We start from the raw sequence: 21,036 nt of genomic DNA, 5'->3' as shown, positions 1-21,036 counted from the left end.
ACTTCATTTAGTATGTATTTCTAATAGTGGTGATCCAAAATCATCATTCATTCAATTATCTCACAAATAACTATTGAGTATCTGCTATGTGCCAAAATTCCTATGAGCCAAGATTCTAACTAATTTATGGTCAATATTTTTTTTGATGACTTGAGAGTTTCTCCTTATAAGAAACCTTTGACTTTTTGATGTAATGAGCATCAAGAGACATCCTTCCCAACTCAAAATAGGCCCCTGTATAGCAATTCTGTGTGCACACACTGTTATCTTTGTGTGTTCAAAGTAGTGGAAACTCACTGGATGAAAGGATGAGTAATTGTGAGAGGGGTATGTATGGCAGTCTTGTCTGAGCAGAGCAGTAAAAAGCAGGCTGTACATTCCCAAATTATACCTGAAACAGAGAGATGTTTATTTCTCACTGTGAGGTCAATTTCAATGAGATCTCGGGAAGAAAAGCCATCATCAAAGAGAAAGAATCATAGTGATTCCACGAGATTATTTAACCTCCAAGTCCAGAGTGTCTTTTCGCAATACAGAGTGTAACAGGTAGGCAGAGACAAAATTGAAGGGGAAGAATGAGGAAAAATAATGAGGGGGAAATTATATTGGAGAGGAAGAGAATCGGATGGAAGAATTGAGAGATTAAAAAGGAGAGAGAAAAGGTAAAAAAAAAATGAGAGGGAACAAAAAAGTGGATACCATGGAAGGACAGAGAGCCCTCTCTCCCTTCCCAAGTGCGACCCAGTAGTTCCTGTAGCACAAGCTGACCTCCATGCTTCATTCCATTCCTCATCTGCAAGAGAGAAGTTCCTACCCAGACAGAACGATTAGGGATTCTAGGTTGGATACAACCCCAAGATTTGATGTCAAGGTTAAAGATCACTCTGTGGAAGTGACTCTAGGTGAACAGCAATATTCATTAGATAACTTTTGTTGTCTGTGGAGCAACCCAGAGTAGGATATGGTTTGTAACTGAGTTGCTGAAGGGATTAACATGTTTCTCAGTTCAGTCAATAGAAGTCTTCATTTTATTGCAGCATGTTCAACCTTGAGATAATAGTGATTTTGGTAACTAAAAACAGTAATTGGACAGTCAAGAATTTCTTAGTGTAATTTGTTAGTGTTTATTCATCCCCATCCATGGGAAGAAGCACTCTATCTGACAAAAACAATTATTCCAACTACTACAAGGGTGAATTTGGTCTTGAGACAAGGATTCTCCTTCTATCTCTCTCTCCCTCCCCCCTCCCTCCCTCTCCCTTATCTTATATATCAACTATATTCAATTTTTTCTTGCTGTTACATATTTGTGGTCTTCAACATGAGTTCAATGTTCCCTGACAATCTTTTTCCTTGGCACTTCTAGCTCATCACAAAAGTTTATTGCTCTTACTATCTTCATTAAGTTTATCACTCTCACTACCTCTCCTCTTGAATTACCTACCAATCCTCTCTGTTTAGGGGCACCATAATTCCTTAGCCCAGCATTGAAGGCTTCAGTCTTCAGTACCCATTTTGCTGAACATCTCTGAGGTGTCTCATACAACTCTTCCTGAAACTCTCTCATTATTTGTTTTCTAGAATACCACTTTCTATTTCTCCTCTTACCTTTCTGACTTTTCCATTTCCTGTAGCAGATGTTCCCCCTCTCCCTTTTCAGTGTCATTTTTCTGTCTTGGGCTCTGTTCCCTCAGCACACTCTCACTGGGAAACTCATCCTTTCCCCCATATATCCTACTTACATGCTCAGCACTCTCAAATGCAAACCTACAGGCTGGGTTTCTTCTCCATCATTGCATGCCAAGGTAGGTAAAACTCAACATATCTGAAAATAAACCCTTATGTTTCCTCCCAAACATGCTTCAACTACATTTCTTGTCTTGGTGAATACTATGTCCATCCACCAAGTAATCCAAGGTCAAACCTGGGTTTCTTAAACTCATCTCCTCCTTTCCTCTCTCATATTCAAAATTTCACCTTCTTAACATTTCCTAAATCTGCCTACTTCACCCCATTATCACTTCTGTGCCTCCGTGCATGTCCTTATCACCTTTTTATTTTGGAGGATTTTGATATTTTCCCAACAGATTTTTTTTCTGCCTCTATTCTTTCATACCACTAATCGATTATCCACACGACAGCCAGAGTGTTTGTTTTAAAATTCAAATGTAACTAGATTACTTCTCTAACTTATAATCCATTATTGGCTTCTCATTGTTTAATGATTCTCAAATACTCTTAGTGCAATATACAATGCCTGATACAGCCCACCACCCTCTAGCCTGACCTTCAGCTTCTCTTCCTTCCATCGCAGAGGCTATGGTCCAGCTGTAGCGCTGCAGAAAAGTCATGAACTGAACAGCTGGAGCAGAAGATCCTATAGGGTGTTGTCATGTCTGAAAAGATGGTCTTAAGTGGCTAAGAATAATTAGGCTTGATATTTTCTTTCTCCATCAGCATGCATACACTCTGATTTACAGATTTTGTTGAATTTTGTCATTATTGGATGTTCTTTCCATAGCCTTCAATCTTATCTACATTGGCTGTTGAGGGCCTATGTGCTGATTTCACACCATATCTGATATTTTCTCCCACTGAGAAAAGAAACCTCTTCATGTTATAACAAAAAATGGAAACATTTAACATCACATTGATAGGATCTGAGGATCTCTAGCGATGGCATATGTCATTAATTTCAGCCTTTGATAATCCAAGAAGTATGGAAAATTCCCACCTCCTACTCTTTTGCAGGATTTGCAACTCTGCCAGGTTTTGTAGCTCATCGGGATATTTACAAGCTAAATGTTGAGCTGTGGAAAAAAGAAATCTTTATATCTTTAGTTAGAAGCTTTATAAGGAGCATTCAAATAAGGCAGTGTGTTGAGGAAGGCAAAACACTGGATTCCATTTCCAGCTTTTCCAGGAATAAGGGGTGTGATCATGGATAAATTCCTAAACCTTTCTAGGACTCAGTTTCCTCATTCGTTAAGCAAGAGTCTTGGCTGACCTCTAAAATTATTTCCAGTGCTAAAAACAAACAAACAAAAAAAACCCCAAAACTTTGATAATTTTCTTTCAAATTCCTGCTCAAGTAGGTGAGTGTAGAATGTTTCCTTGATGTGGAGAAGAAATATAAATAGACTTTTGCTTTTCAAAACTAAATGACCCTTTTTTGGGGTCTTCAGCATTTCCTTGCCTACAAATCAAGTAAAGTCCATTTTTAAGTAGTTGCTGAAAAATTGAGGGCATTTTTTTCCCTTACTAACTGATCCTATAGATAATACCCTTTCACAAACACTGACAACGTAATATACAGCCTAAAGAGAATTTCTTCTGGTTGTTTAAGAAGGCAAATCAGCTTCTTGGTGAAATTATCTTGGTGAAAAACATCCTAGAGCTTTTACTACTCTGAAGTTAACATGGAAAGATGAATGCTTAAAAAATTATAACTAGTTAGTGACTGGCCCTGATGAGTGAAGACTCTGGATCAGCATGAGAAGTGAAAGGACACAGGATATGCATGGAAGGTGACCTGATGGAGTGATTTTTCTACAGAGGGACTTACCATGTCATTTAACATCCTCAGCTCTTTAACACTTCCCAAGAAGAATACAGCATTCTTCCCTTTCCTTTCAGGAATATAATAAATATATAATGTTTAGACTAAAACCAAGCAGAACCACAGCCAGCATTTCAGCCTCATCCAAGTTGGAAATCATGACATGCTCTGAGTGACTATATTTTCTGTCACCCAGAAAACACAATTATATTATAAATAGTTAATAAAAATATATCTGAAAAATCCCAGACCTCTGGAAGTTAATGTATATAACGTAAATAAAGGGAATCGTAATGTAAATTAGAAAATACTTAGAACAGAAATATTTTTAAAAGTACATGTCAAAGTTTGTGGGAAGAAACCAAAGCAGTAACGAAAGAAAATTTTAATTTTAAATGTAGTTAGAATGAAAAATAATGAGTTACATGGCCAACTCAAGAAGTTAGAAAAAATCCAAAAGAGTCAACACAAGGGAAAAAGAATAGAAGAAACAAGAAAAACAGAAGTTACCTAAAACATAGTTAGGGCCTTAAAGAAAAACAACAAAATCAATAGCTTATCCTTTGAAACACAAATAAAATAAACAACAACAACAAAAAAGACAGATTTTTGATGAGACTTCTCAAGAAACAAAAAGTAACAAAAGGTAGGGCATATCTGCAGATACAGCCTACACAGAAAATAATTTTTAAATGTTATCAATAATTTTGTTCTACTAATCTGCATATTTTAATAAATGGACAATTTCCTGGAAAACAAGTAACTTACCAAAACTGACCCAAGAAAAAATAATACATCTAAATAGTATATCCCTCAACACACACACACATAAATAAACACCAAACACTGCCCAGACCATTATATAATGAATCAGATCACCCCTGTCATATCATACTGATCCAGGAACACTAACAAAGAGAAAGCCCCCTATACTTTATATGGGCTCATGTAGAACTTGACCATCTAGTGAGTAAAAAGTAATATGAGAAAGAAAAAACATACATTTTTAAAAAATATTTTATTTATTTATTCATGAGAGACACAAAGAGAGAGAGAGAGGCAGAGACACAGGCAGAAGGAGAAGCAGGCTCCATGCAGGGAATCTGATGTGGGACTTGATCCCGGGAGTCCGGGACCACGCCCTGGGCTGAAGGCAGATGCTCAACCGCTGAACCACCCAGGAGTCCCAGAAAAAACATACATTGACCTCCTTTATCTTCATAAATGTAAACCTATTTTAAATACAGTAAGCCAAAATCTAGCAACGCATTTATTTAAACACATTTCACCACTCTAACAGATTGAAAGACTGAAAGTTATATGATTATCTTATTAGATACAGAAAAAAGGGGATAAAACTCAGCAACTTTTGATTTGATAAATACCCTCAGCAAAATAGGAAAAGAGTTATTGCTTCATCCTCATAAGGAGTGTCTTTCCAAAAATCTATAACAAACATATGAGTTAGGGAAAATTTGAAGCACCCCTTTGAAATATAACCATATGGAACAAGAAAATGATGCCCACTGCCACCATGTTAAAGTGGAAGTCTCATCTGGCACAATAAGGAGAGAAAGAGAGAGAAATTAAAAGAAAAAACAAAATGCCTAGGAATAAATTTAGGTATCACAATAGTGTACAAGACTTTTTCAGAAATATATTTTTTTAAAGATTTTATTTATTTATTCATGAGAGATACAGAGAGAGAGAGAGAGAGATGCAGAGAAACAGGCTCCATGCAGGGAGCCTGACATGGGACTCGATCCCAGGTCTCCAGGATCACGCCCTGGGCTGAAGGTGGTGCTAAACCACTGAGCCACCGGGCTGCCCCCCCTTTTTAGAAATAATTATAAAATTACCGAAAGATATTAAAGAAGCTCTACCTCCCCCCCAAAAAAATAAATAAAAAACAATAAAGAAGCTCTAACTACATGGAGAGATATATTGTGTTCAGAAGTATTTTAAAAATATTAAAAATGATGTCAATTCTCTCATAAGGCAGCCATTACAGTATGCAAAGCATGGCCCATTATCTGATTCATACATTAGAAACAACCAATGCCGAACATTTACTTTGTTCTTTTTTATATTGAAAATAGTATTAACAAAAGCCACATTAAATTGCATCAGTTTCTGGGCAGCCTGGGTGGCTCAGTGGTTTAACGCCTGCTTCCAGCCCAGGGTGTGATCCTGGAGTCCTGAGATTGAGTCCCGCATTGGGATCCCTGCATGGAGCCTGCTTCTCCCTCTGCCTGGGTCTCTGCCTCTCTGTCTCTCTCTCTCTCTCTCTCTCTGTCTCATGAATAAATAAATAAAATATTTTTAAAAAATTGTGTCCGTTTCTAAGTAGTTACTGAGAAATTGAGGGCATTATTCTTTCCCCTCACCAGCTGAACTTGCTGTAATATCATTTCACAAATACTGAGAGTTGGGTGTACAGTCTAAAGATAACATGCAACACTCTAGGAAAATTTTTCTTTGGGAAATTTTTATTGGTCAGGGAAAAGTCTTGGTGGTCAACAGGATCATAAAGGTCCCGTTGCTTCTGCTCACTCTCCTACTCCGATCTGGTGAGTATTTACTCCACCTCTGGTTTCAAAATAAGGGAGAGGCTTGTTTTATTTTGCCATGTTGTGTAGTCATGGAAGCTGAAGATCATCCACTTCTCTGTGTGGGGCTGGTTTTCTACCTAGTGAGTAGCATTCTAGTCAGGAATAGTCCACATCTGCCTCAACCACATTAGTGTTGAGAACTCTATCTCATTCCCTTAGCTTCCCAAAGTCATAGGTCAAGGCTAAGATGGCAGCAGGGCTTCCCGGACAGCTGGTGGCATCGAACTTTTCTGCTTGGCTCACAGATACCACTGTGAATCTGTCCTCTTGCTCTGGATTGGAACTTGACCCTTATTAACAGGTCCCTGACAAGTGCCATCCATGGGATATGGTAGCAACAGACATTTGATTCCCAGGGTCGAACACTAGGGGAGAGTGTTGGGAGTAGTTCACTCTGTCTTTTTCATTGAACCCTCTGTTTTCTACTTCTAAACATCTTTCTTTTCTGTCTTTTCCCTCTATCTCCCCTCTCTGCCCCCCACTGCATTTCCCTCTCATTCTCATCTGTATAACATCTTTCCTGTCATTTTCACTCTATTTCATTACTTCCTATCTTTTCGTCATCATTGGTCTCTCTCCTTCTTATCCCCGTTTGCTCTTTTTCTATCCTCTGCTACCTTTCCCTTATCCTATTTTCTTCAATATCTAGGTGTGTTCTTATAATTCCACCAATTTCCCCAGGTTCTCTTCCGGCTTGACCCTATTCCCTCCTCCACTTGAGCATCTTCCTAAAACATTTCTACTCATCATCTCATGCCAACATATAGGCAGCCATTCTAACAAGAAGAACTAGCAGAGCTCCCAACGCAACAGATGCACAGTAATAAAACAAAAACATTATTCAGATGAAGTTCTGTGCTCCATGATCTTCCAAGCTTCCTCCTCTTTTGGCAAATGTATTTCTTTATTTTCTTTTTTTGTGTAGGCAGACAATGTTTCAGATAATACTCCAGAGATTCATTATCATGAATTAGCCCAATGCAGTTTTTACAGCTATGGCTTTTATTATTTTATAGTTAAATATTGGCTTAGCTAGGAATCCAGAAACTCTCACCAGAGCTCTACACCTAAATTACCAACATGACTATTTCACAAATAACTAGATACTCATGTGTACTTATGAAAATTGTAATTATTTATGTGTGCCTCAAGAAATTAAAGGCCACTGATTAGCCTGTATTTCAAAGGGAAGCAACGTTCTGGGGATCATTCATTTTTGTATCCTCAGTACCTAACATAGTTACTGGTGTCTAAGAATCTCAGAGAGTGCTTGTGGAAACAAATATTGGTTTCCATCCAATGTATCCTCCTGGGATCCCTAAATACATAACGGAAAGGGTCTCATATGACTACATATTTCCACTCCTGCAACAAATAACAAAATTTGCACGTAAAAGATTAGCCTGATTGAATTATTTCTTGGCATTTGAATAGCCATTTATAATTGCAGGCCACTTGGTAGTTTTCACAAATTGGCTATTCATCATAAAAACTCTTTGGAAAAAGAATTTTTAGAAATTTACTGATGGAAAATCCAAGGGGGAAAAGTACATACGTCCTCACAAGGGACAGTTTTCCATGTATTTTAAAGAAATACTAAAAATGTAAAGGAAAATTATCTATTGTGACGTTCTACAAACCTAGCTTTTTAAGAGAGAATAGGAAGAAATGATATGAACAGGAAAAGCAATAATGAAGAAACCCCAAGTGACCTCGAAAAGTCTCAATTTGCCCAGTTCACTTGATCCCCCAGCTTTCTCTCAGTTTCCCTGTAGATAACTAAAGACGTAGAGACTTAACAGCAGAGCCTAGTGCTAGATTACCTGGTTGACACTGTTAGCACATGTTGAGAACAATAGCAAAGCAGAAGCACAAAAAAATTTGTTTAAATAATATTTCAAAAGGAATTTCAAAATGGACACCCCCAAGAGTCAGAATATGGGGATTATCCTTCCTGATATTATAGTTTAGGGATTTAAAAAATTCTGAACCATACAGCAGGGGTTGGGGGAGCTGCAGCGGGTGGACAGTGTAGAACCTCTAAAATGCTAGCCCAGCCAGGACCCAATTATAAAGCTTGGTTTGATTCCCCTCCAAACATTTTACTAAAATTTTTTTGTGTTTGGGGGCAGATAATCATACACATGAGCAAAAATTAACAGGCCACGTAGCCATAAAAAGAATAATCAAAACTGCCAAAAATTCTAATTTGACCCATCTTGAGCACTACACATAATCCTTACAACACTATTAAGATGTGAAGCTTAGATATTGTGAAATGTTGGTGGATTCAAAAAACAGTCTTGCTCACAATTATGCCCAGAATCGTATCTGGCCCTTAGCTGTGTCCTCTGCACCCTGCTATCATAGGGCTGAGACTGGAGATTTGGAGGCTAGGGCTGATCATGGGTTTCTCACTGGAGTAGGATGGTCAGTAGGAGGAGAGAGTAGAGTCACAAAGAACAATGGGCCCAGAGAGACTTCACTTTGAGTCTTGGCCCTTAGTATGGGCCCAATAAATATTGGTGGGATAGATGAATAGCTTCGTGTCTATGGACCATATAATCCTATAAGAAGCTGTATGGCAGCAACTCTCATTTATTGAACATCTACTCACCATACTAGGTCAATTTCATATGTTTTTTTTTAGGTGTCCTGATATGGGCTGTTGACTGTTCCTGATGTGGGAGAAAAGGTAGTATGGAAACTGGAATTGAGGAAGACACATGGAATGTTATAGAAAATTTCTCTCAGCTGCTTTCTTTACAGAGGGAGCCATATATTCCTGTTTCTAAAGCATGATTATCAAAAATCAGAGCATCTGTAAAGATGAGGAAACCAACACCAGGCAAAGTTAAAACAGGCATTTTCATTCATGCATAGTTTCCTTATTTTGAACTCACCCTCTCATGGATGCATTGGCTCTAGTCATTTAGATGCTAAGGCCAAGCCCCAACCAAATTTGTGTGGATCTTAGCTCCAAACAAAATGGACTGGTTAAGGAAGGGAGAGCAGAGCAGTGCCTGCCTCTTCCCTATGACAGAGAAAAGTCTACAAAGTTTTTTTTTTTTTCCTCCCTCCCTCCTCTGTCCTCATTACAAGATAATTCTACTCCAAAGAGAACAATCTAGTTAAAATCAAGAAGTGTATACCTACCTTTCATATAGCCAGAAACTCAATCTGGAGTTGGAATTTTTTTTAAGTTTATAACCCAATGCCACAAGAAATGAGAGACTCTGTTAGCTATTATCATCTTAGTGTGTGTATCTGTTTATTTCACTACTTTCTCCATAATTCCCTTAGCCAACAACAGAGGGAATGAGATTTGCTGGGGATGACAGCCTTTAATTCTCCAGTAAGGAACCTGGCAGCTCTAATTACCTCAGTGCAATAGACAGAATAGCCCCCAAAGATGGCCCTGATCCTCAGAACCTGTGCATATGTTACCTTACACTGCAAAAGTGATTTTGCAGATATGATTAAGGATTTTGAGATGAAGAGATTATCCTGAACTATGCAGCTGAGCTCAATCTAATCATATCAGTTCTTTAAAAACAGAGAACCTTCCTCAGCTGTGATCAAAGAAAGACATGTGACAACAGATGCAGGGGTCAGAGAGATGCTACAATGACCTTGAAGAAGGAGGAATCAAGGAATGTGTGGGACCTCTAGAAGCCCATAAAGGGAAAGAAATCTATTTTCTCCTAGAACCTCTGGAAGGGACATAGCTATGTTAATGCCTTGATTTTACTACCTCAATGAGACCTGTGTGGGAATTTGGTGTTACAGAACTATAAAGTGATAATTCGTATTGTTTTAAACCAATGAATTTACGGTAAGTTGTTATGCAAGCAATAGAAAATGAGTGCTTGGGGGGCGGTAGTAGTGTGTGGTGGAGGGAGACACAAAAGTGAGAACTCTAGGCAAGCCGGGAGGAGGAAGAGGGGTCAAGGCAGGGCAATGGGAAGGTCACTTTAGTCAATCCCCTTCTTTGATTCAGAGACCACACAGCATGAGGACCAATGCTGGCTGACCATGGACAGAAAGAAAAGCTGGGAGTTGAAATATAACAAGTCATTGTACACATGCTTGCTTACTTTAAAACAACTTGGTCTCCATTCTGCACCATTTCTTCTGTAAAGATGTCTGTCCTTAATATCTATCACTGTTGCCGTTTATTATCTTCCTAGCACTTCTCATGAAGCGTCACCATTTTGCTTCTTTTCTAGATTACTTATGTAATAATTTATTTCATATTTGAATCTAAGCTTCCTTATTCCACATTAGACTGCAAGCTCCAAGAACAAAAGACTACAGGTGTCTATTCATCGTTGTGTTTGTATTGCTCATTCACTGCTGAATGAATGGAGGCATTTCCATCTATCCCTGAGGCTGTCATCCCCTCCAGTCCTCTACTGTCCTCTTTGCCCATTCTTAGGAAGTTAGTTATAAATAAAGAAGGAAGTTTATCCTTCAGTATTTCATGGTCAAGGAATTGATTTGTTTACAGCAGCTAAATCATTTATTAAAGTTCATTTTGTCCTTTGGGGTTAACCTTAATTTTCAGATATGTAAGCCATTGAGCGTTACCTTTTAATATGATCATGGAACGATTTTGAGAATGAAAGACTAAAATAGTCACTCTACAACAGCAAGAAGATATCTGGTTTCATTCGCTGAATCAACTTGACACACAAAGTCCTTGAAAATTACAAGGAAATTGATCTAAGGAGAGCCCAAAGCAAGAAGACTGGACCAGCCAAAGGTCATGTATAAAAAGACTAGGTGGAGCTAGAAAAAAAAAAAAAAAAGGAGTCATGATTTTCAGTTTAGAAGTTTGGGTTTTTTTTTTTTTTTTCTTGTTTTCCTTAAGCACCATCTTTCCCCAGCAGGCCCATCTGAAAGTGGGTGGGACCCAGACAAATCAGAGTTATTGGGTTTTTTTCAACACTTCTCTCCTACTCCTCCAAAAAATATGTTTATACTGGTGAAATCAGGTGACTGATGAGCCTCAGTTCTTATAAGCACCAACCGGCCAGGATGCAGAGATGGGGAAAGGGCCCCTCTCTCATTCACTACCTCTCTGCCAACCTGGGGCATGTGCCATAAGGCCCTCCCAACCTTGCCCTAGAGACCGTTTTAGGGTCTTCAAAAGATCTCTAAGACAGACCCACCCACAGGAATTATGTTTATTACCCTGTTCTTCAGCATCTCTTCACCCTATTTCCTGCCTTTCTTCTTGGTGGTGTCTCATGTTTGCTCTCAGACTATAGTTCTGGTACCTCCCGTACTTCAGCTCTTGGCCTTTCTCTGTTCTAATGCTCAGAAACTCATTCTGGCTTTGCTGCACTACTCCACCTCTTGCTTCCCAGACGGGTCTTGATATTCATCCCTGGCTTCTCAGCCAAGGACCAGCCTGCTCCAAGTTTCAGTCCTATTAACCTAACATGTGACAGGCTCACTTGCACTAGGGACATCTCTCCGTTTCATTATTTTTCTTTGTTTTTTTCACTTCCTCTGATAATCAGTGGGTGAGGTACTTGTGATAGAATTCTCTTTTCTTTCCTTTTAAAAATGTTTTCTCCTTACAGATAGATAGTAGAACGGTGGTTATCAGGGGTTAGGGGCAGGGATAAAAGGGGAACTGTCATTTAACAGGTATAAAGTTTCAGATTTGCAAGAATGGAAAAATTCTGCAGACTTGTTTTGCAACAGTGTGAATATACTTCATGCTACTGAACTGTACACTTTAGCAGTGGTTAAAATGGGGGCACCTGGCTGGCCCAGAAGAGCATGCAGCTCTTGATGGCAGGGTCATGAGTTTGAGCCCCACCTTGGGTGTATAGATTACTAAAGAAATAAACTTAAAAGAAATTAAAATGGTTAAAATGGTAAATTTTATGTTATTTTTTATCACATTTTTTTAAAAGAAAGAAGTTTAAAACATGTTTTTCTCTTGAGCTCTGTTCTTTATGCTTTAGGGTATTGAATTAGGCACCAAATTTAATCAAATGCTAATTCACCTGAGTTCTTTTAGAAATAGAATCAACTAGTGGATCCATCTTTGGGTTTGCCCAAATCATTATTTCTTACTTCGCAGATCTGATCCAAACAATATGGAAGAATATATTCTATGAATAATAGTTGAGCACCAACTGTTTGCTGAGCACCGGCAGAAATTCAGGATGAACTGCACACAAGCCATTACTTACTAAAGTTTATATACCTAAACAATAATAATAATAAAGCTGACATTTATCAGATTACTCTGTGCCAGAAACTGTACTATGTGTTTTATATACATTAACTCTTTTATTCTTTTAACAACCTAATGAAGTAGGTAATTTTTTCTGGTTCTATAGTCTTTTAGTGGACTTGACACATAACTACTCAGAAAGTGAAAATAGGATTAAGATCTACTGAAAATTGAATTAATATATATTTACATCTGTGTGCCAAGCAGAGTACCAAAGAATCTTCCACATGACATTTTATCTCCATTTTACAGATAAGAAAATTGAGGATCAGCCATGTCAAGAGAATTGCCATAGTCCAGTGAGGTATTATGACACCTATTTGAAACCAGCATCTGGCCGATCCCCAAGGCTGCATGAATTTTATCATCACGTGGCCTTCCTATAGAGCAGTAATGCAAGTTAGAATGTGGTTAAATGTGTTAGGAGCTCTATATGAATGAAGATAGGCAAGGAGAAAAATAGATATTTACCTCCAGCTGGAGTTGGTAAGGTGAGAAAAGTAATCTAAGAAGGGAGAATGTAAGCAAAGAAGCAGAAGGAGGAATGCAAGGTTTGTATGTGATAAACAAGTAGTAGAGTTGACTGGAATCTTCCAGGCAAGAAATAGAGCAATAGGAGATCAGACCGAGAAGCCACAGGAAGGCCTGGGCCTCTGGAATCCAGATGTCAGTCTAAGGGGTATGGACTTCATTACCTATGGGATATAGAACCATAAAGGTTTTTTTAGCAAAGAAACTATAGGACCAAGAGCTGTGCCGTAGGTATATTCATGTAGCAAAAGTGCATGAGATGAACTGAGGAAATTTTAGGAGAATAAAAAAACTAAACTCAATTTCTCTCTCCTTAATTCTCTTTTCATGTTAACGTTTGCCTTGACACTGTGAACATGCCCCCAACATGCTGAACTTAAGGATTCAAGAGTGTATTTGCCTAAAGCTACTTGTTTTTAAGTGAATTAAATTTGATTTTCTTTAATCTTTTCCCTTAAAAGTCTGTAGGTTTAAAACATAATTTGAAGTTCATTTTCCAGGGAAGAATCCAATTTGGCTTTTATTGTTTCTGGTCAGATATTATATGATTTTATTTTTTTATTGCAAGCCTTTGGAATGGTTCACAGATGTTGCTGCTAAAATAGATTCTCCTGGAACTATTTGGTTTGAGAGAATCTCTGTTACCATGGATTAAGTTAATAGGAGATCTTGTTTAAAATTCAAAGCTGTACTCAAATTTAGGAAATAATAGTATTTTTCAAAAATTTATATAAGGCTGTCATGGAGACAAGTGACATTTGGAACACTAACTGTAGCTCTGTATCATTGTACTTATGGTTGCGTTAGTTTGTGTTTAAATTAAAGACCATCTTTCTCAAGGAGAAAGAGATCAACCAGATTGTTTTTATAAATTAAGAAATTTATGCTCCAACTTGGTCAGTTGTACTAGAAAAATATGGTTATTAGAAGAATATCTATGGCTTAAATTTTATGTAGGGCTATGCTAAAATTTAATAAACCATTCACCATCAGAAACAATTTAACAAGATATGATCAAACTTAAAATATCAGCTAAATTTCAGCTGAGTCCTATACAAACTGACATTGCATGTGAACAGCACCCATGCATCTTCCTTGGTCTTATTGTCTTTTGCTCTTCACTTTAATGAGCTCAGCCATTGCCATTGCCATTGCCATGAGCCATTGCCATTGCCATTGCCATGAGCCATTAAGCTCATGTCTTTCTTCATTGTCACCTGCATATGAGGGATTTGCATGTCTGCTTCTCCAATTCTGACTTATCTCTCAAGACCCAAATCTACAATATTCTGTGATGCATCTATCCATTAGGCATCTGACACACATCTCCAAATCACATCTACCATCCTACTTACAATACTGTTTCTCCTACATCTGGTGTTCAAGGTAGGACTTCAATGACAGCATTTGCCAGATTGTGTTCCAGGAACACAAATCCCCCAAAAGTTTATTTTTTCCCAAAAAAAGTTTAAATTAAGAAAGAGATTTATGGTCAAATAAGTTTTATAAATTCTACATACTGTATCATACTTTCATAGAGATTGTCAATGAAAATTAAACTTCTGAAGGATCTTCTTTTTCCTGTAGTAGTAAACATGTTTATTCTGCTTATCTCCATATTTTATTTGATGTTGGACCCCTTTCATGCCTAACATCTATTAACATTCAGAAAAACCAGTGTTAACAAAAGACACTCTGAGAATGGCCAAACTGTAGGTAATTTTTGGCTCCTATCCTTTGATCACTACTAAAATTCATCACTTCCTTGTGTGGTTATACCTTAGGATATATCTAGAGATTTTTTTTAAATTTATTTACTCATGAGAGACACAGAAACAGAGAGAGAGAGAGAGGCAGAGAGAGAAGCAGGCTCCATGCAGCGAACCCAATGTGGAACTCGATCCTGAGTCTCCAGGATCTCACCCTGGGCTGAAGGTGGCGCTAAACCACTGAGCCACCTGGGCTGCCCACCTTAGGATATATCTAGAGCCAGAATCTTTCTAAATCTCCTTTCTTACATCATCACTTACCAGTTGTGAGGTGGGCAAGTTACTTAATCTCTTTGCTCAGTTTCAAAGTTTTAAAATGGTTGCTCCTTCTTATTAAAAAATTATAAGGATTAAATTAATGCATGCAATGCACTTAGAATATGGAACAGAGTAAATGCTCAACAAATGCTCACTTAAAAAAAAAAAGTTTTACTTATTTATATTTGTAGTAACCTCTATGCCCAACATGGGGTTTGAACTCAGGATCCTGGGATCAAGAGTCCCATGCTCTTCCAACTGAGCCAGTCAGGTGCCCCTAGCAAATGTTCACTTTTATTATAATTATTGTTACCTCAAAAATGCCTTGAATATTTGTTGTTTTCCATTGACCCTGACACTTCTGTGGTTTGCATACTCATCATTTCTTTCTTGGAACATACAATTATAATAGTAATTTACACTTAGTTTGGTTCTATATAAACTAACTTGATGTTTTCACAAACATTGTCTAATTAATAAATACTGCATTTACTCTGTTTACCAATCCTCTACCTTGCAATTCATTTGCCACACTGCCACCTAATTCTCTTTAAAGTACAAATCTAATGATGCCATTCTCACATTCAAGGACATTTAATGATCCTCTGATATCTATGTAATAAAGGAAAGTAACAGCTGAGTAATCCATCAAAATGGACACACCTCTGACTTCACACTCACCATTACAGAATTTTATAATCTAGCCACACTGCACTACTCCTCAAGTTCAAAATATACAATGGGCTGGCTTTCAGATCACTTGGCTTGAATGAGACAATTTTTTTCTTTTACCTTGAATACCCTTCCTTCCTTCTTTCACTTATTAACCTATTCATTCTTTAAGGTCCACTGTAAATTATGTTCCTTTTCACACAATTACTTGTACCAAGTCTATCTTCCCCATTAAATTACAAGCTCAATGAGAGGTGATGTCTGATTCATTCTTTTGTACTTTACAAATCAAACAAATGACTTACATGTAGTAGGTGTTCATATAGATTATTTATTGACTAAATTTGCCTACATAGAGGGCTTCTTACTACTCATTAGTTTATACCACACCTTAAACAAATATTACACTTTAAAAAGTCAATTGGCTGGTAATTCTCACCTTGGCAAAAGTTTCTATTCTTTACAAAAGAACTCACAGTAGGATTCCTTCAATAGGGAAGTGAGCCAGTATGTTTAAATAAAAACATGATCACATGGAACTTTTGTAAAACACGCCTACAACATGCACTTGTATCCACCAACCATCCAGGATTATGACTTCTTGGGATAATATCACATTTTTGTTGGGATTCTCTTGGAATAAATATAAGGCCAATTAATGTACTGGCCCTGTAATAATAATATCATATCTTCTCTTTTTCCAATGGGGACTTCCTGGTTGGCTCTTAGAGAGGTGATCTAATCTATAGTCTCACTAGCTAATCTAAGTTCACTTTCAGGTCAGATGTACCCAGCTTGTTTCTGATTCAATAACCTCATCTCCTTCAAGAGAGCTACTTTTCCTTCAAAGTTTGCTATTGGAAAATCACACTGCAGACTTAACTACGAGAGACAAATTTGCCTGATCTGAAGTACACTATTTCCCACTGTGTATTGCTCTCAATATCCATCTCCATTGGTAGGTCTTAGAAATACTGGCCAGAAGTGGGAGGAGTAATACTCTTATAAACCTCCCATTCTCCTACAAGTGTACTTAATTCATCTGTTTCCCAAAGAAGTTTAGATTCTTATGCTTTAAAACCATATTTTCAATTTTTTTCTTACTTTATGACTGCCAAACCTTGTGTCAGGCTTAAGTAGGAGACATCTCTGTGGAACGAAGAAGTTTGGGGCCAGTTTTGGGTGTCAAAATCTCTTTGTTCATCCTAGTATTTACTGATTCACACCTATGAGATACAATGTAATGCTCTGGACCTCTTAGCTATTACTGCTTCCCATGACTTGGATTGTTTGATTCCATTTTGTCGGTTAATGATAAACTATTATCTATGCCTGCTACACCTCTGCCAAGAGCTTTTATCCAGAAATTACTTTATAGTTATTATCTAATCTTTATAAAACCATGGAGGAAGTTATCCCATCTAACAGACGGTAAATGATTAAGGAGAAGATAATGAAAGAACCTGCTCAAGGTGACATGGTAATTTAGTGATGGAATAATACTGAGTGTTCCCAATGTTCACTTTCTATAGTTCGAAGTGCAAACCTCCTATTATCTGAGTTTGGGTTTACTTACAGTTGCCTTACTTTTCTTAAAATCATTGGATAGCAAAGTAAAATGAGTGATGCTTATAAATGTATAGAATAACATTAAAAGTGCTCTGTAGAGAGTTATGGCATGATCCTATTATTGTTCAACTCTGGTTAATATTCACATATTTTTAAGAACAATTGCTTTATAATAAATGCAATTATCACCACAGGTATATTTAAGTACATAAAACTATTAAGACTTTCCCTGGAAATTATGTAAATTACTCATATAATTTTGAAAGGTATATTTTACTTTTTTAAAATTAAAAAAGTAATATTCTTTCCTAGAATATGTTTGTCTCCATTTATTCATTGATATACTATCTGTTATTAACAATTATAACTTATCGTTGAATGGCAACTAGGTGGAAAAATTAGAAAAATGCTTAATCTGAGGGGCATTTTCACAATTCTAATAGCTATTAATTATTTTAATAACTTTGTGCAGAAGTAGAAAGTTCATAATTAGTAAGTGCTAAGTGTTTTCATTTTTTTCTTCAGATTTTATTTTATCAGGTTGGACATGCTCCACTTTTTCTAGAAGGTTAAAGAGTCTAAAGTCACCTTGCATTTTGTAGTTTATTGGAAATAAATTCCATCCCATTTTGCAAGTATTCATAGTTTTAACACTAAACTAGCTGCTGGAGTGTCGACCCAAATATAAGTCCCACAATACAATGTAGCCTACATGATCAAAGAAAGTTAACTGTACCTGATGGACCCTCAATACTTAAAGAAGTGCCTAGAATATAGTAGGTGCTCAATAAATATTTGTTGTATATGTAAGTAATGCTCTAAGAAGCTGGAGAGGGATGGAAAGATAAATATGCTGTCTTCTTTAGGATGTCTGAAGAGCATTTGTAGAGGATTCTACTGTTGATAAGTAATAGCAAACCAATTTTCAAAATAAATATTTTACTTTTTTTTCAAATCAACACAACTTTGTAGGTATGCAATTATCTTATAATATGTATGATTTTATTTTAGTTTTAAGACATTCTTATATAAAACATTCATGGTAAAGATAGGAAAATTTTAAGCCTTTTCAGATGCATTCCCATGCCCTGTAAATCGTATTGCTTCAGTGTTTGCCACCCACTGTGGCAGGCTGCCTCAGTGTAAGAACTCAGCTTAGTGCTGGCAAAGCAGAGTGGCAAAGCAGATTTAAAAAGAAAAAACCTTGCTCTGAGAAGATGGGCTTGAAAGTTAGTCATTGCCAAGAAAGGTAGTCTTCTATAAACCATTTCAGGTCCTGTCCACTATACCAACACATGGTCCCAGTTGATCTTACTATTGTGTGTGGTGACCTTTGCCCTCCAATGACCTCTTTTCTTCTTTGTCCTTGGTCCACAGAGAGGCTACATTCCCAGTCTTCCTTGCAGGTAGGCATGACCATGTGGCTACATTGTAGCCCATGGATAACTTGAAAAGCTGTGTGTCATTTCCAGACAATATTTTAAAATGTCCCACATATGCTTCTTTCTTCTTACAGATTTCTGGGATGAGGAAAACTTTCAAGATGTCCTTGTGAGCTACATGGCAGAGTAACTGCCACACTGAACCCCTGAATGACTGCATGGAGCATATGGCAACTTATTTTCTGAGATGGCCACTCTCAGTTTCTTCCCTACCCACATGGACATGTGGTTCCCCAGTGAGAGACAGAGCCTATTCCTCCACTTCTGTGCAATTTGGGCTAATTTAATTGACCATTTAACAGAATGAAATGCCATTGTGAGACTACCTTGAAGCTTCCTTCAAGGCTTCTTGGAACTCTGTCACCATACTTTTAGGAAGCCTAAGAAGAGGCCCCTGGAAACTAGTTTTAACTTGCCAGCTATTATGTGTAAGTTATACTGGAAGTCTATCTTCTAGACTTAGCTGAGCTTGCCCAGCTGATACCATGTAGAGCAGAGAACTGACCAGCAGAATCTCAAATTCTGAATTCACAAAATCCTGAAATACAATAAACACAAGTGCTGTTTTAAGCTGCTAAATTTTGACATAATTTATTATGTGTCAAGAGAAAACTGAAACACCATCGTACCTCTACCCAAATACTACCATGGAATGTATATGTATAAGCAATAAGCTTCTAATTTTTTCATCTTATTATATATTAAGATATAATTAGCAAATAAAATTATATATACTTAGTGTATACAATGTAATTATTTAATATAATATACATTGTGAAATGATTACCACAATCATTAATTAACACATCCATCACCTTTTTGCATTTTGTGTTGGTGAGAACATTTAAGATCTACTCTTTTAGCTAATTTCAAGTATATAATACATTATTATTAACTATAATCATCATACTACACATTAGAGTCCCAGAACCTATTTATCTTATATCCAAAAGTTTGTATTCTTTGACCAATATCAGCCCCTATCCCCCACTCTCCAGCCTCTGGTGACCACCACTCTACTTTCTGGATCTATACCTTGACTTTTTTTAGATTCTGCATGTAAGTTATACCATACAGACTAATATAAAATATACAGTATTTGTCTTTCTGTATCAGGCTTATTTCACTTAGCATAATATTCTCCAGGATCACCCATGTTTTCACAAATGGCAAAATTTCCTTCCTTTCTGATTTCATTTTTGCACATGGTGTATAATAAGCATTCAGTTCCATTCTTTTGCATGTGGATATCCAATTTCCCCAATATCACTTATTAAAGAGACTATCCATTCCCATTTGTGGGTTTTTTTGGCACATTGGTTGAAGATCAATGGATTGTATATGCATTGGTTTATTTCTGGACTCTCTGTTCTATTCCACTGGTCTATGTGTATGTTTTTATACCAATACCATACTGTTTTGATTACTACAGCTTTGTAAAAATAGTTTGAATCAGGAAGTGTGATGCCTCCAGCTTTTTTCTTTCTCAAGATTACTTTAGCTAATTAGAATCTTTTGTAACCACTATTATTTTAAGCCTACATGTTTAGGTTGGCTTAATTGTCATTAAGCCTCCCTCCAGGAGGAGGGAGAGGTATTCGTTCCTCTTCTAATACATATATTGTATAAAGAGAAAAGAAGAGAGTGCAAGAAGAAGCAGAGTAAAAGTCACACACTCCTGACCTCCCCTTTCTCAATTGAAGATTAAGAGGTAAGGAAAAAAGCACCTGAAATACACTGAGAAAAGCACTCAGGAAAGAAAGGCTTCGGTCAAGCTTCCTATTTATGATTCTCAGAGAAAATAATTTTGCAAGCTGTCTTTGCAATCTTGGAATATAGCACAGTATGGTGTGCAGAGAGAGGGGATGCATGCACCCAAGATAACCTCAAGTCACAAATTGAATATACAGAATTCAGAAGTTCTAGTGTGTCCTCAAAGTGGGGGTGAGGTGCAGTTATCTGAGGGTTGAGATAGATAACTTTGGTTGGAGTTACTCTGGTGGGGGCAAACTAGTGCCAAAGCCAAGAGCTAGAGAGTTGACAAGGACAGTGTGGAGTCACAACCATATCATTTAAGAGGTAAGGGGAGTCATGCCTTTGGAGAGTATGGTCAAGTCCTGTCTGAGAGACCAGCCCACAAGTTATAAAAGCATCAGGCCTCAATAGAAGACACTCCCAGACCAGTCCAGGCATAGCCCAGAGGAACTGAGGACCTTCTGTCTACCCTACCACCATGAGATCACTTGAACCATATTTTCTTATGTGTCCAAACACCATCCTTGAAAGCAGCAAAGGAGAGTTCAGAAAAAGAAAGTCTGAATTCTATCTGGATGAGACTGAGAATTTATCTAATGACATTGTTTAAATT

At 37.3% G+C, this 21,036-nt stretch overlaps 1 protein-coding gene and 1 long non-coding RNA gene across 3 annotated transcripts in view; one reads left to right on the top strand and one right to left on the bottom strand.

Annotated features, from left to right (window-relative positions):
- The window catches only part of LOC144287905 (uncharacterized), a 54,601-nt gene extending 34,642 nt beyond the window's left edge, over window positions 1-19,959 (top strand). Inside the window, exons 5-7 of the mRNA XM_077855396.1 lie at window positions 8,822-8,866; window positions 18,604-18,632; window positions 18,743-19,959. Coding sequence (XP_077711522.1) covers window positions 8,822-8,853 — 32 coding nt within the window. The 3' untranslated portion in view covers window positions 8,854-8,866; window positions 18,604-18,632; window positions 18,743-19,959. The remainder of the gene's footprint in view (window positions 1-8,821; window positions 8,867-18,603; window positions 18,633-18,742) is intronic.
- The window catches only part of LOC144287906 (uncharacterized), a 39,934-nt gene continuing 37,100 nt past the window's right edge, over window positions 18,203-21,036 (bottom strand). For both annotated transcript variants that reach the window (XR_013355731.1, XR_013355732.1), the window contains one exon: window positions 18,203-19,206. This is a non-coding gene — a long non-coding RNA (uncharacterized LOC144287906). The remainder of the gene's footprint in view (window positions 19,207-21,036) is intronic.

The sequence above is a fragment of the Canis aureus genome, chromosome 17, assembly GCF_053574225.1.
Source record: "Canis aureus isolate CA01 chromosome 17, VMU_Caureus_v.1.0, whole genome shotgun sequence".
NCBI lineage: Eukaryota > Metazoa > Chordata > Mammalia > Carnivora > Canidae > Canis > Canis aureus.
The sequence above is the reverse complement of the archived record's forward strand: the minus strand, read 5'-3'. Positions and strand labels throughout refer to the sequence as shown.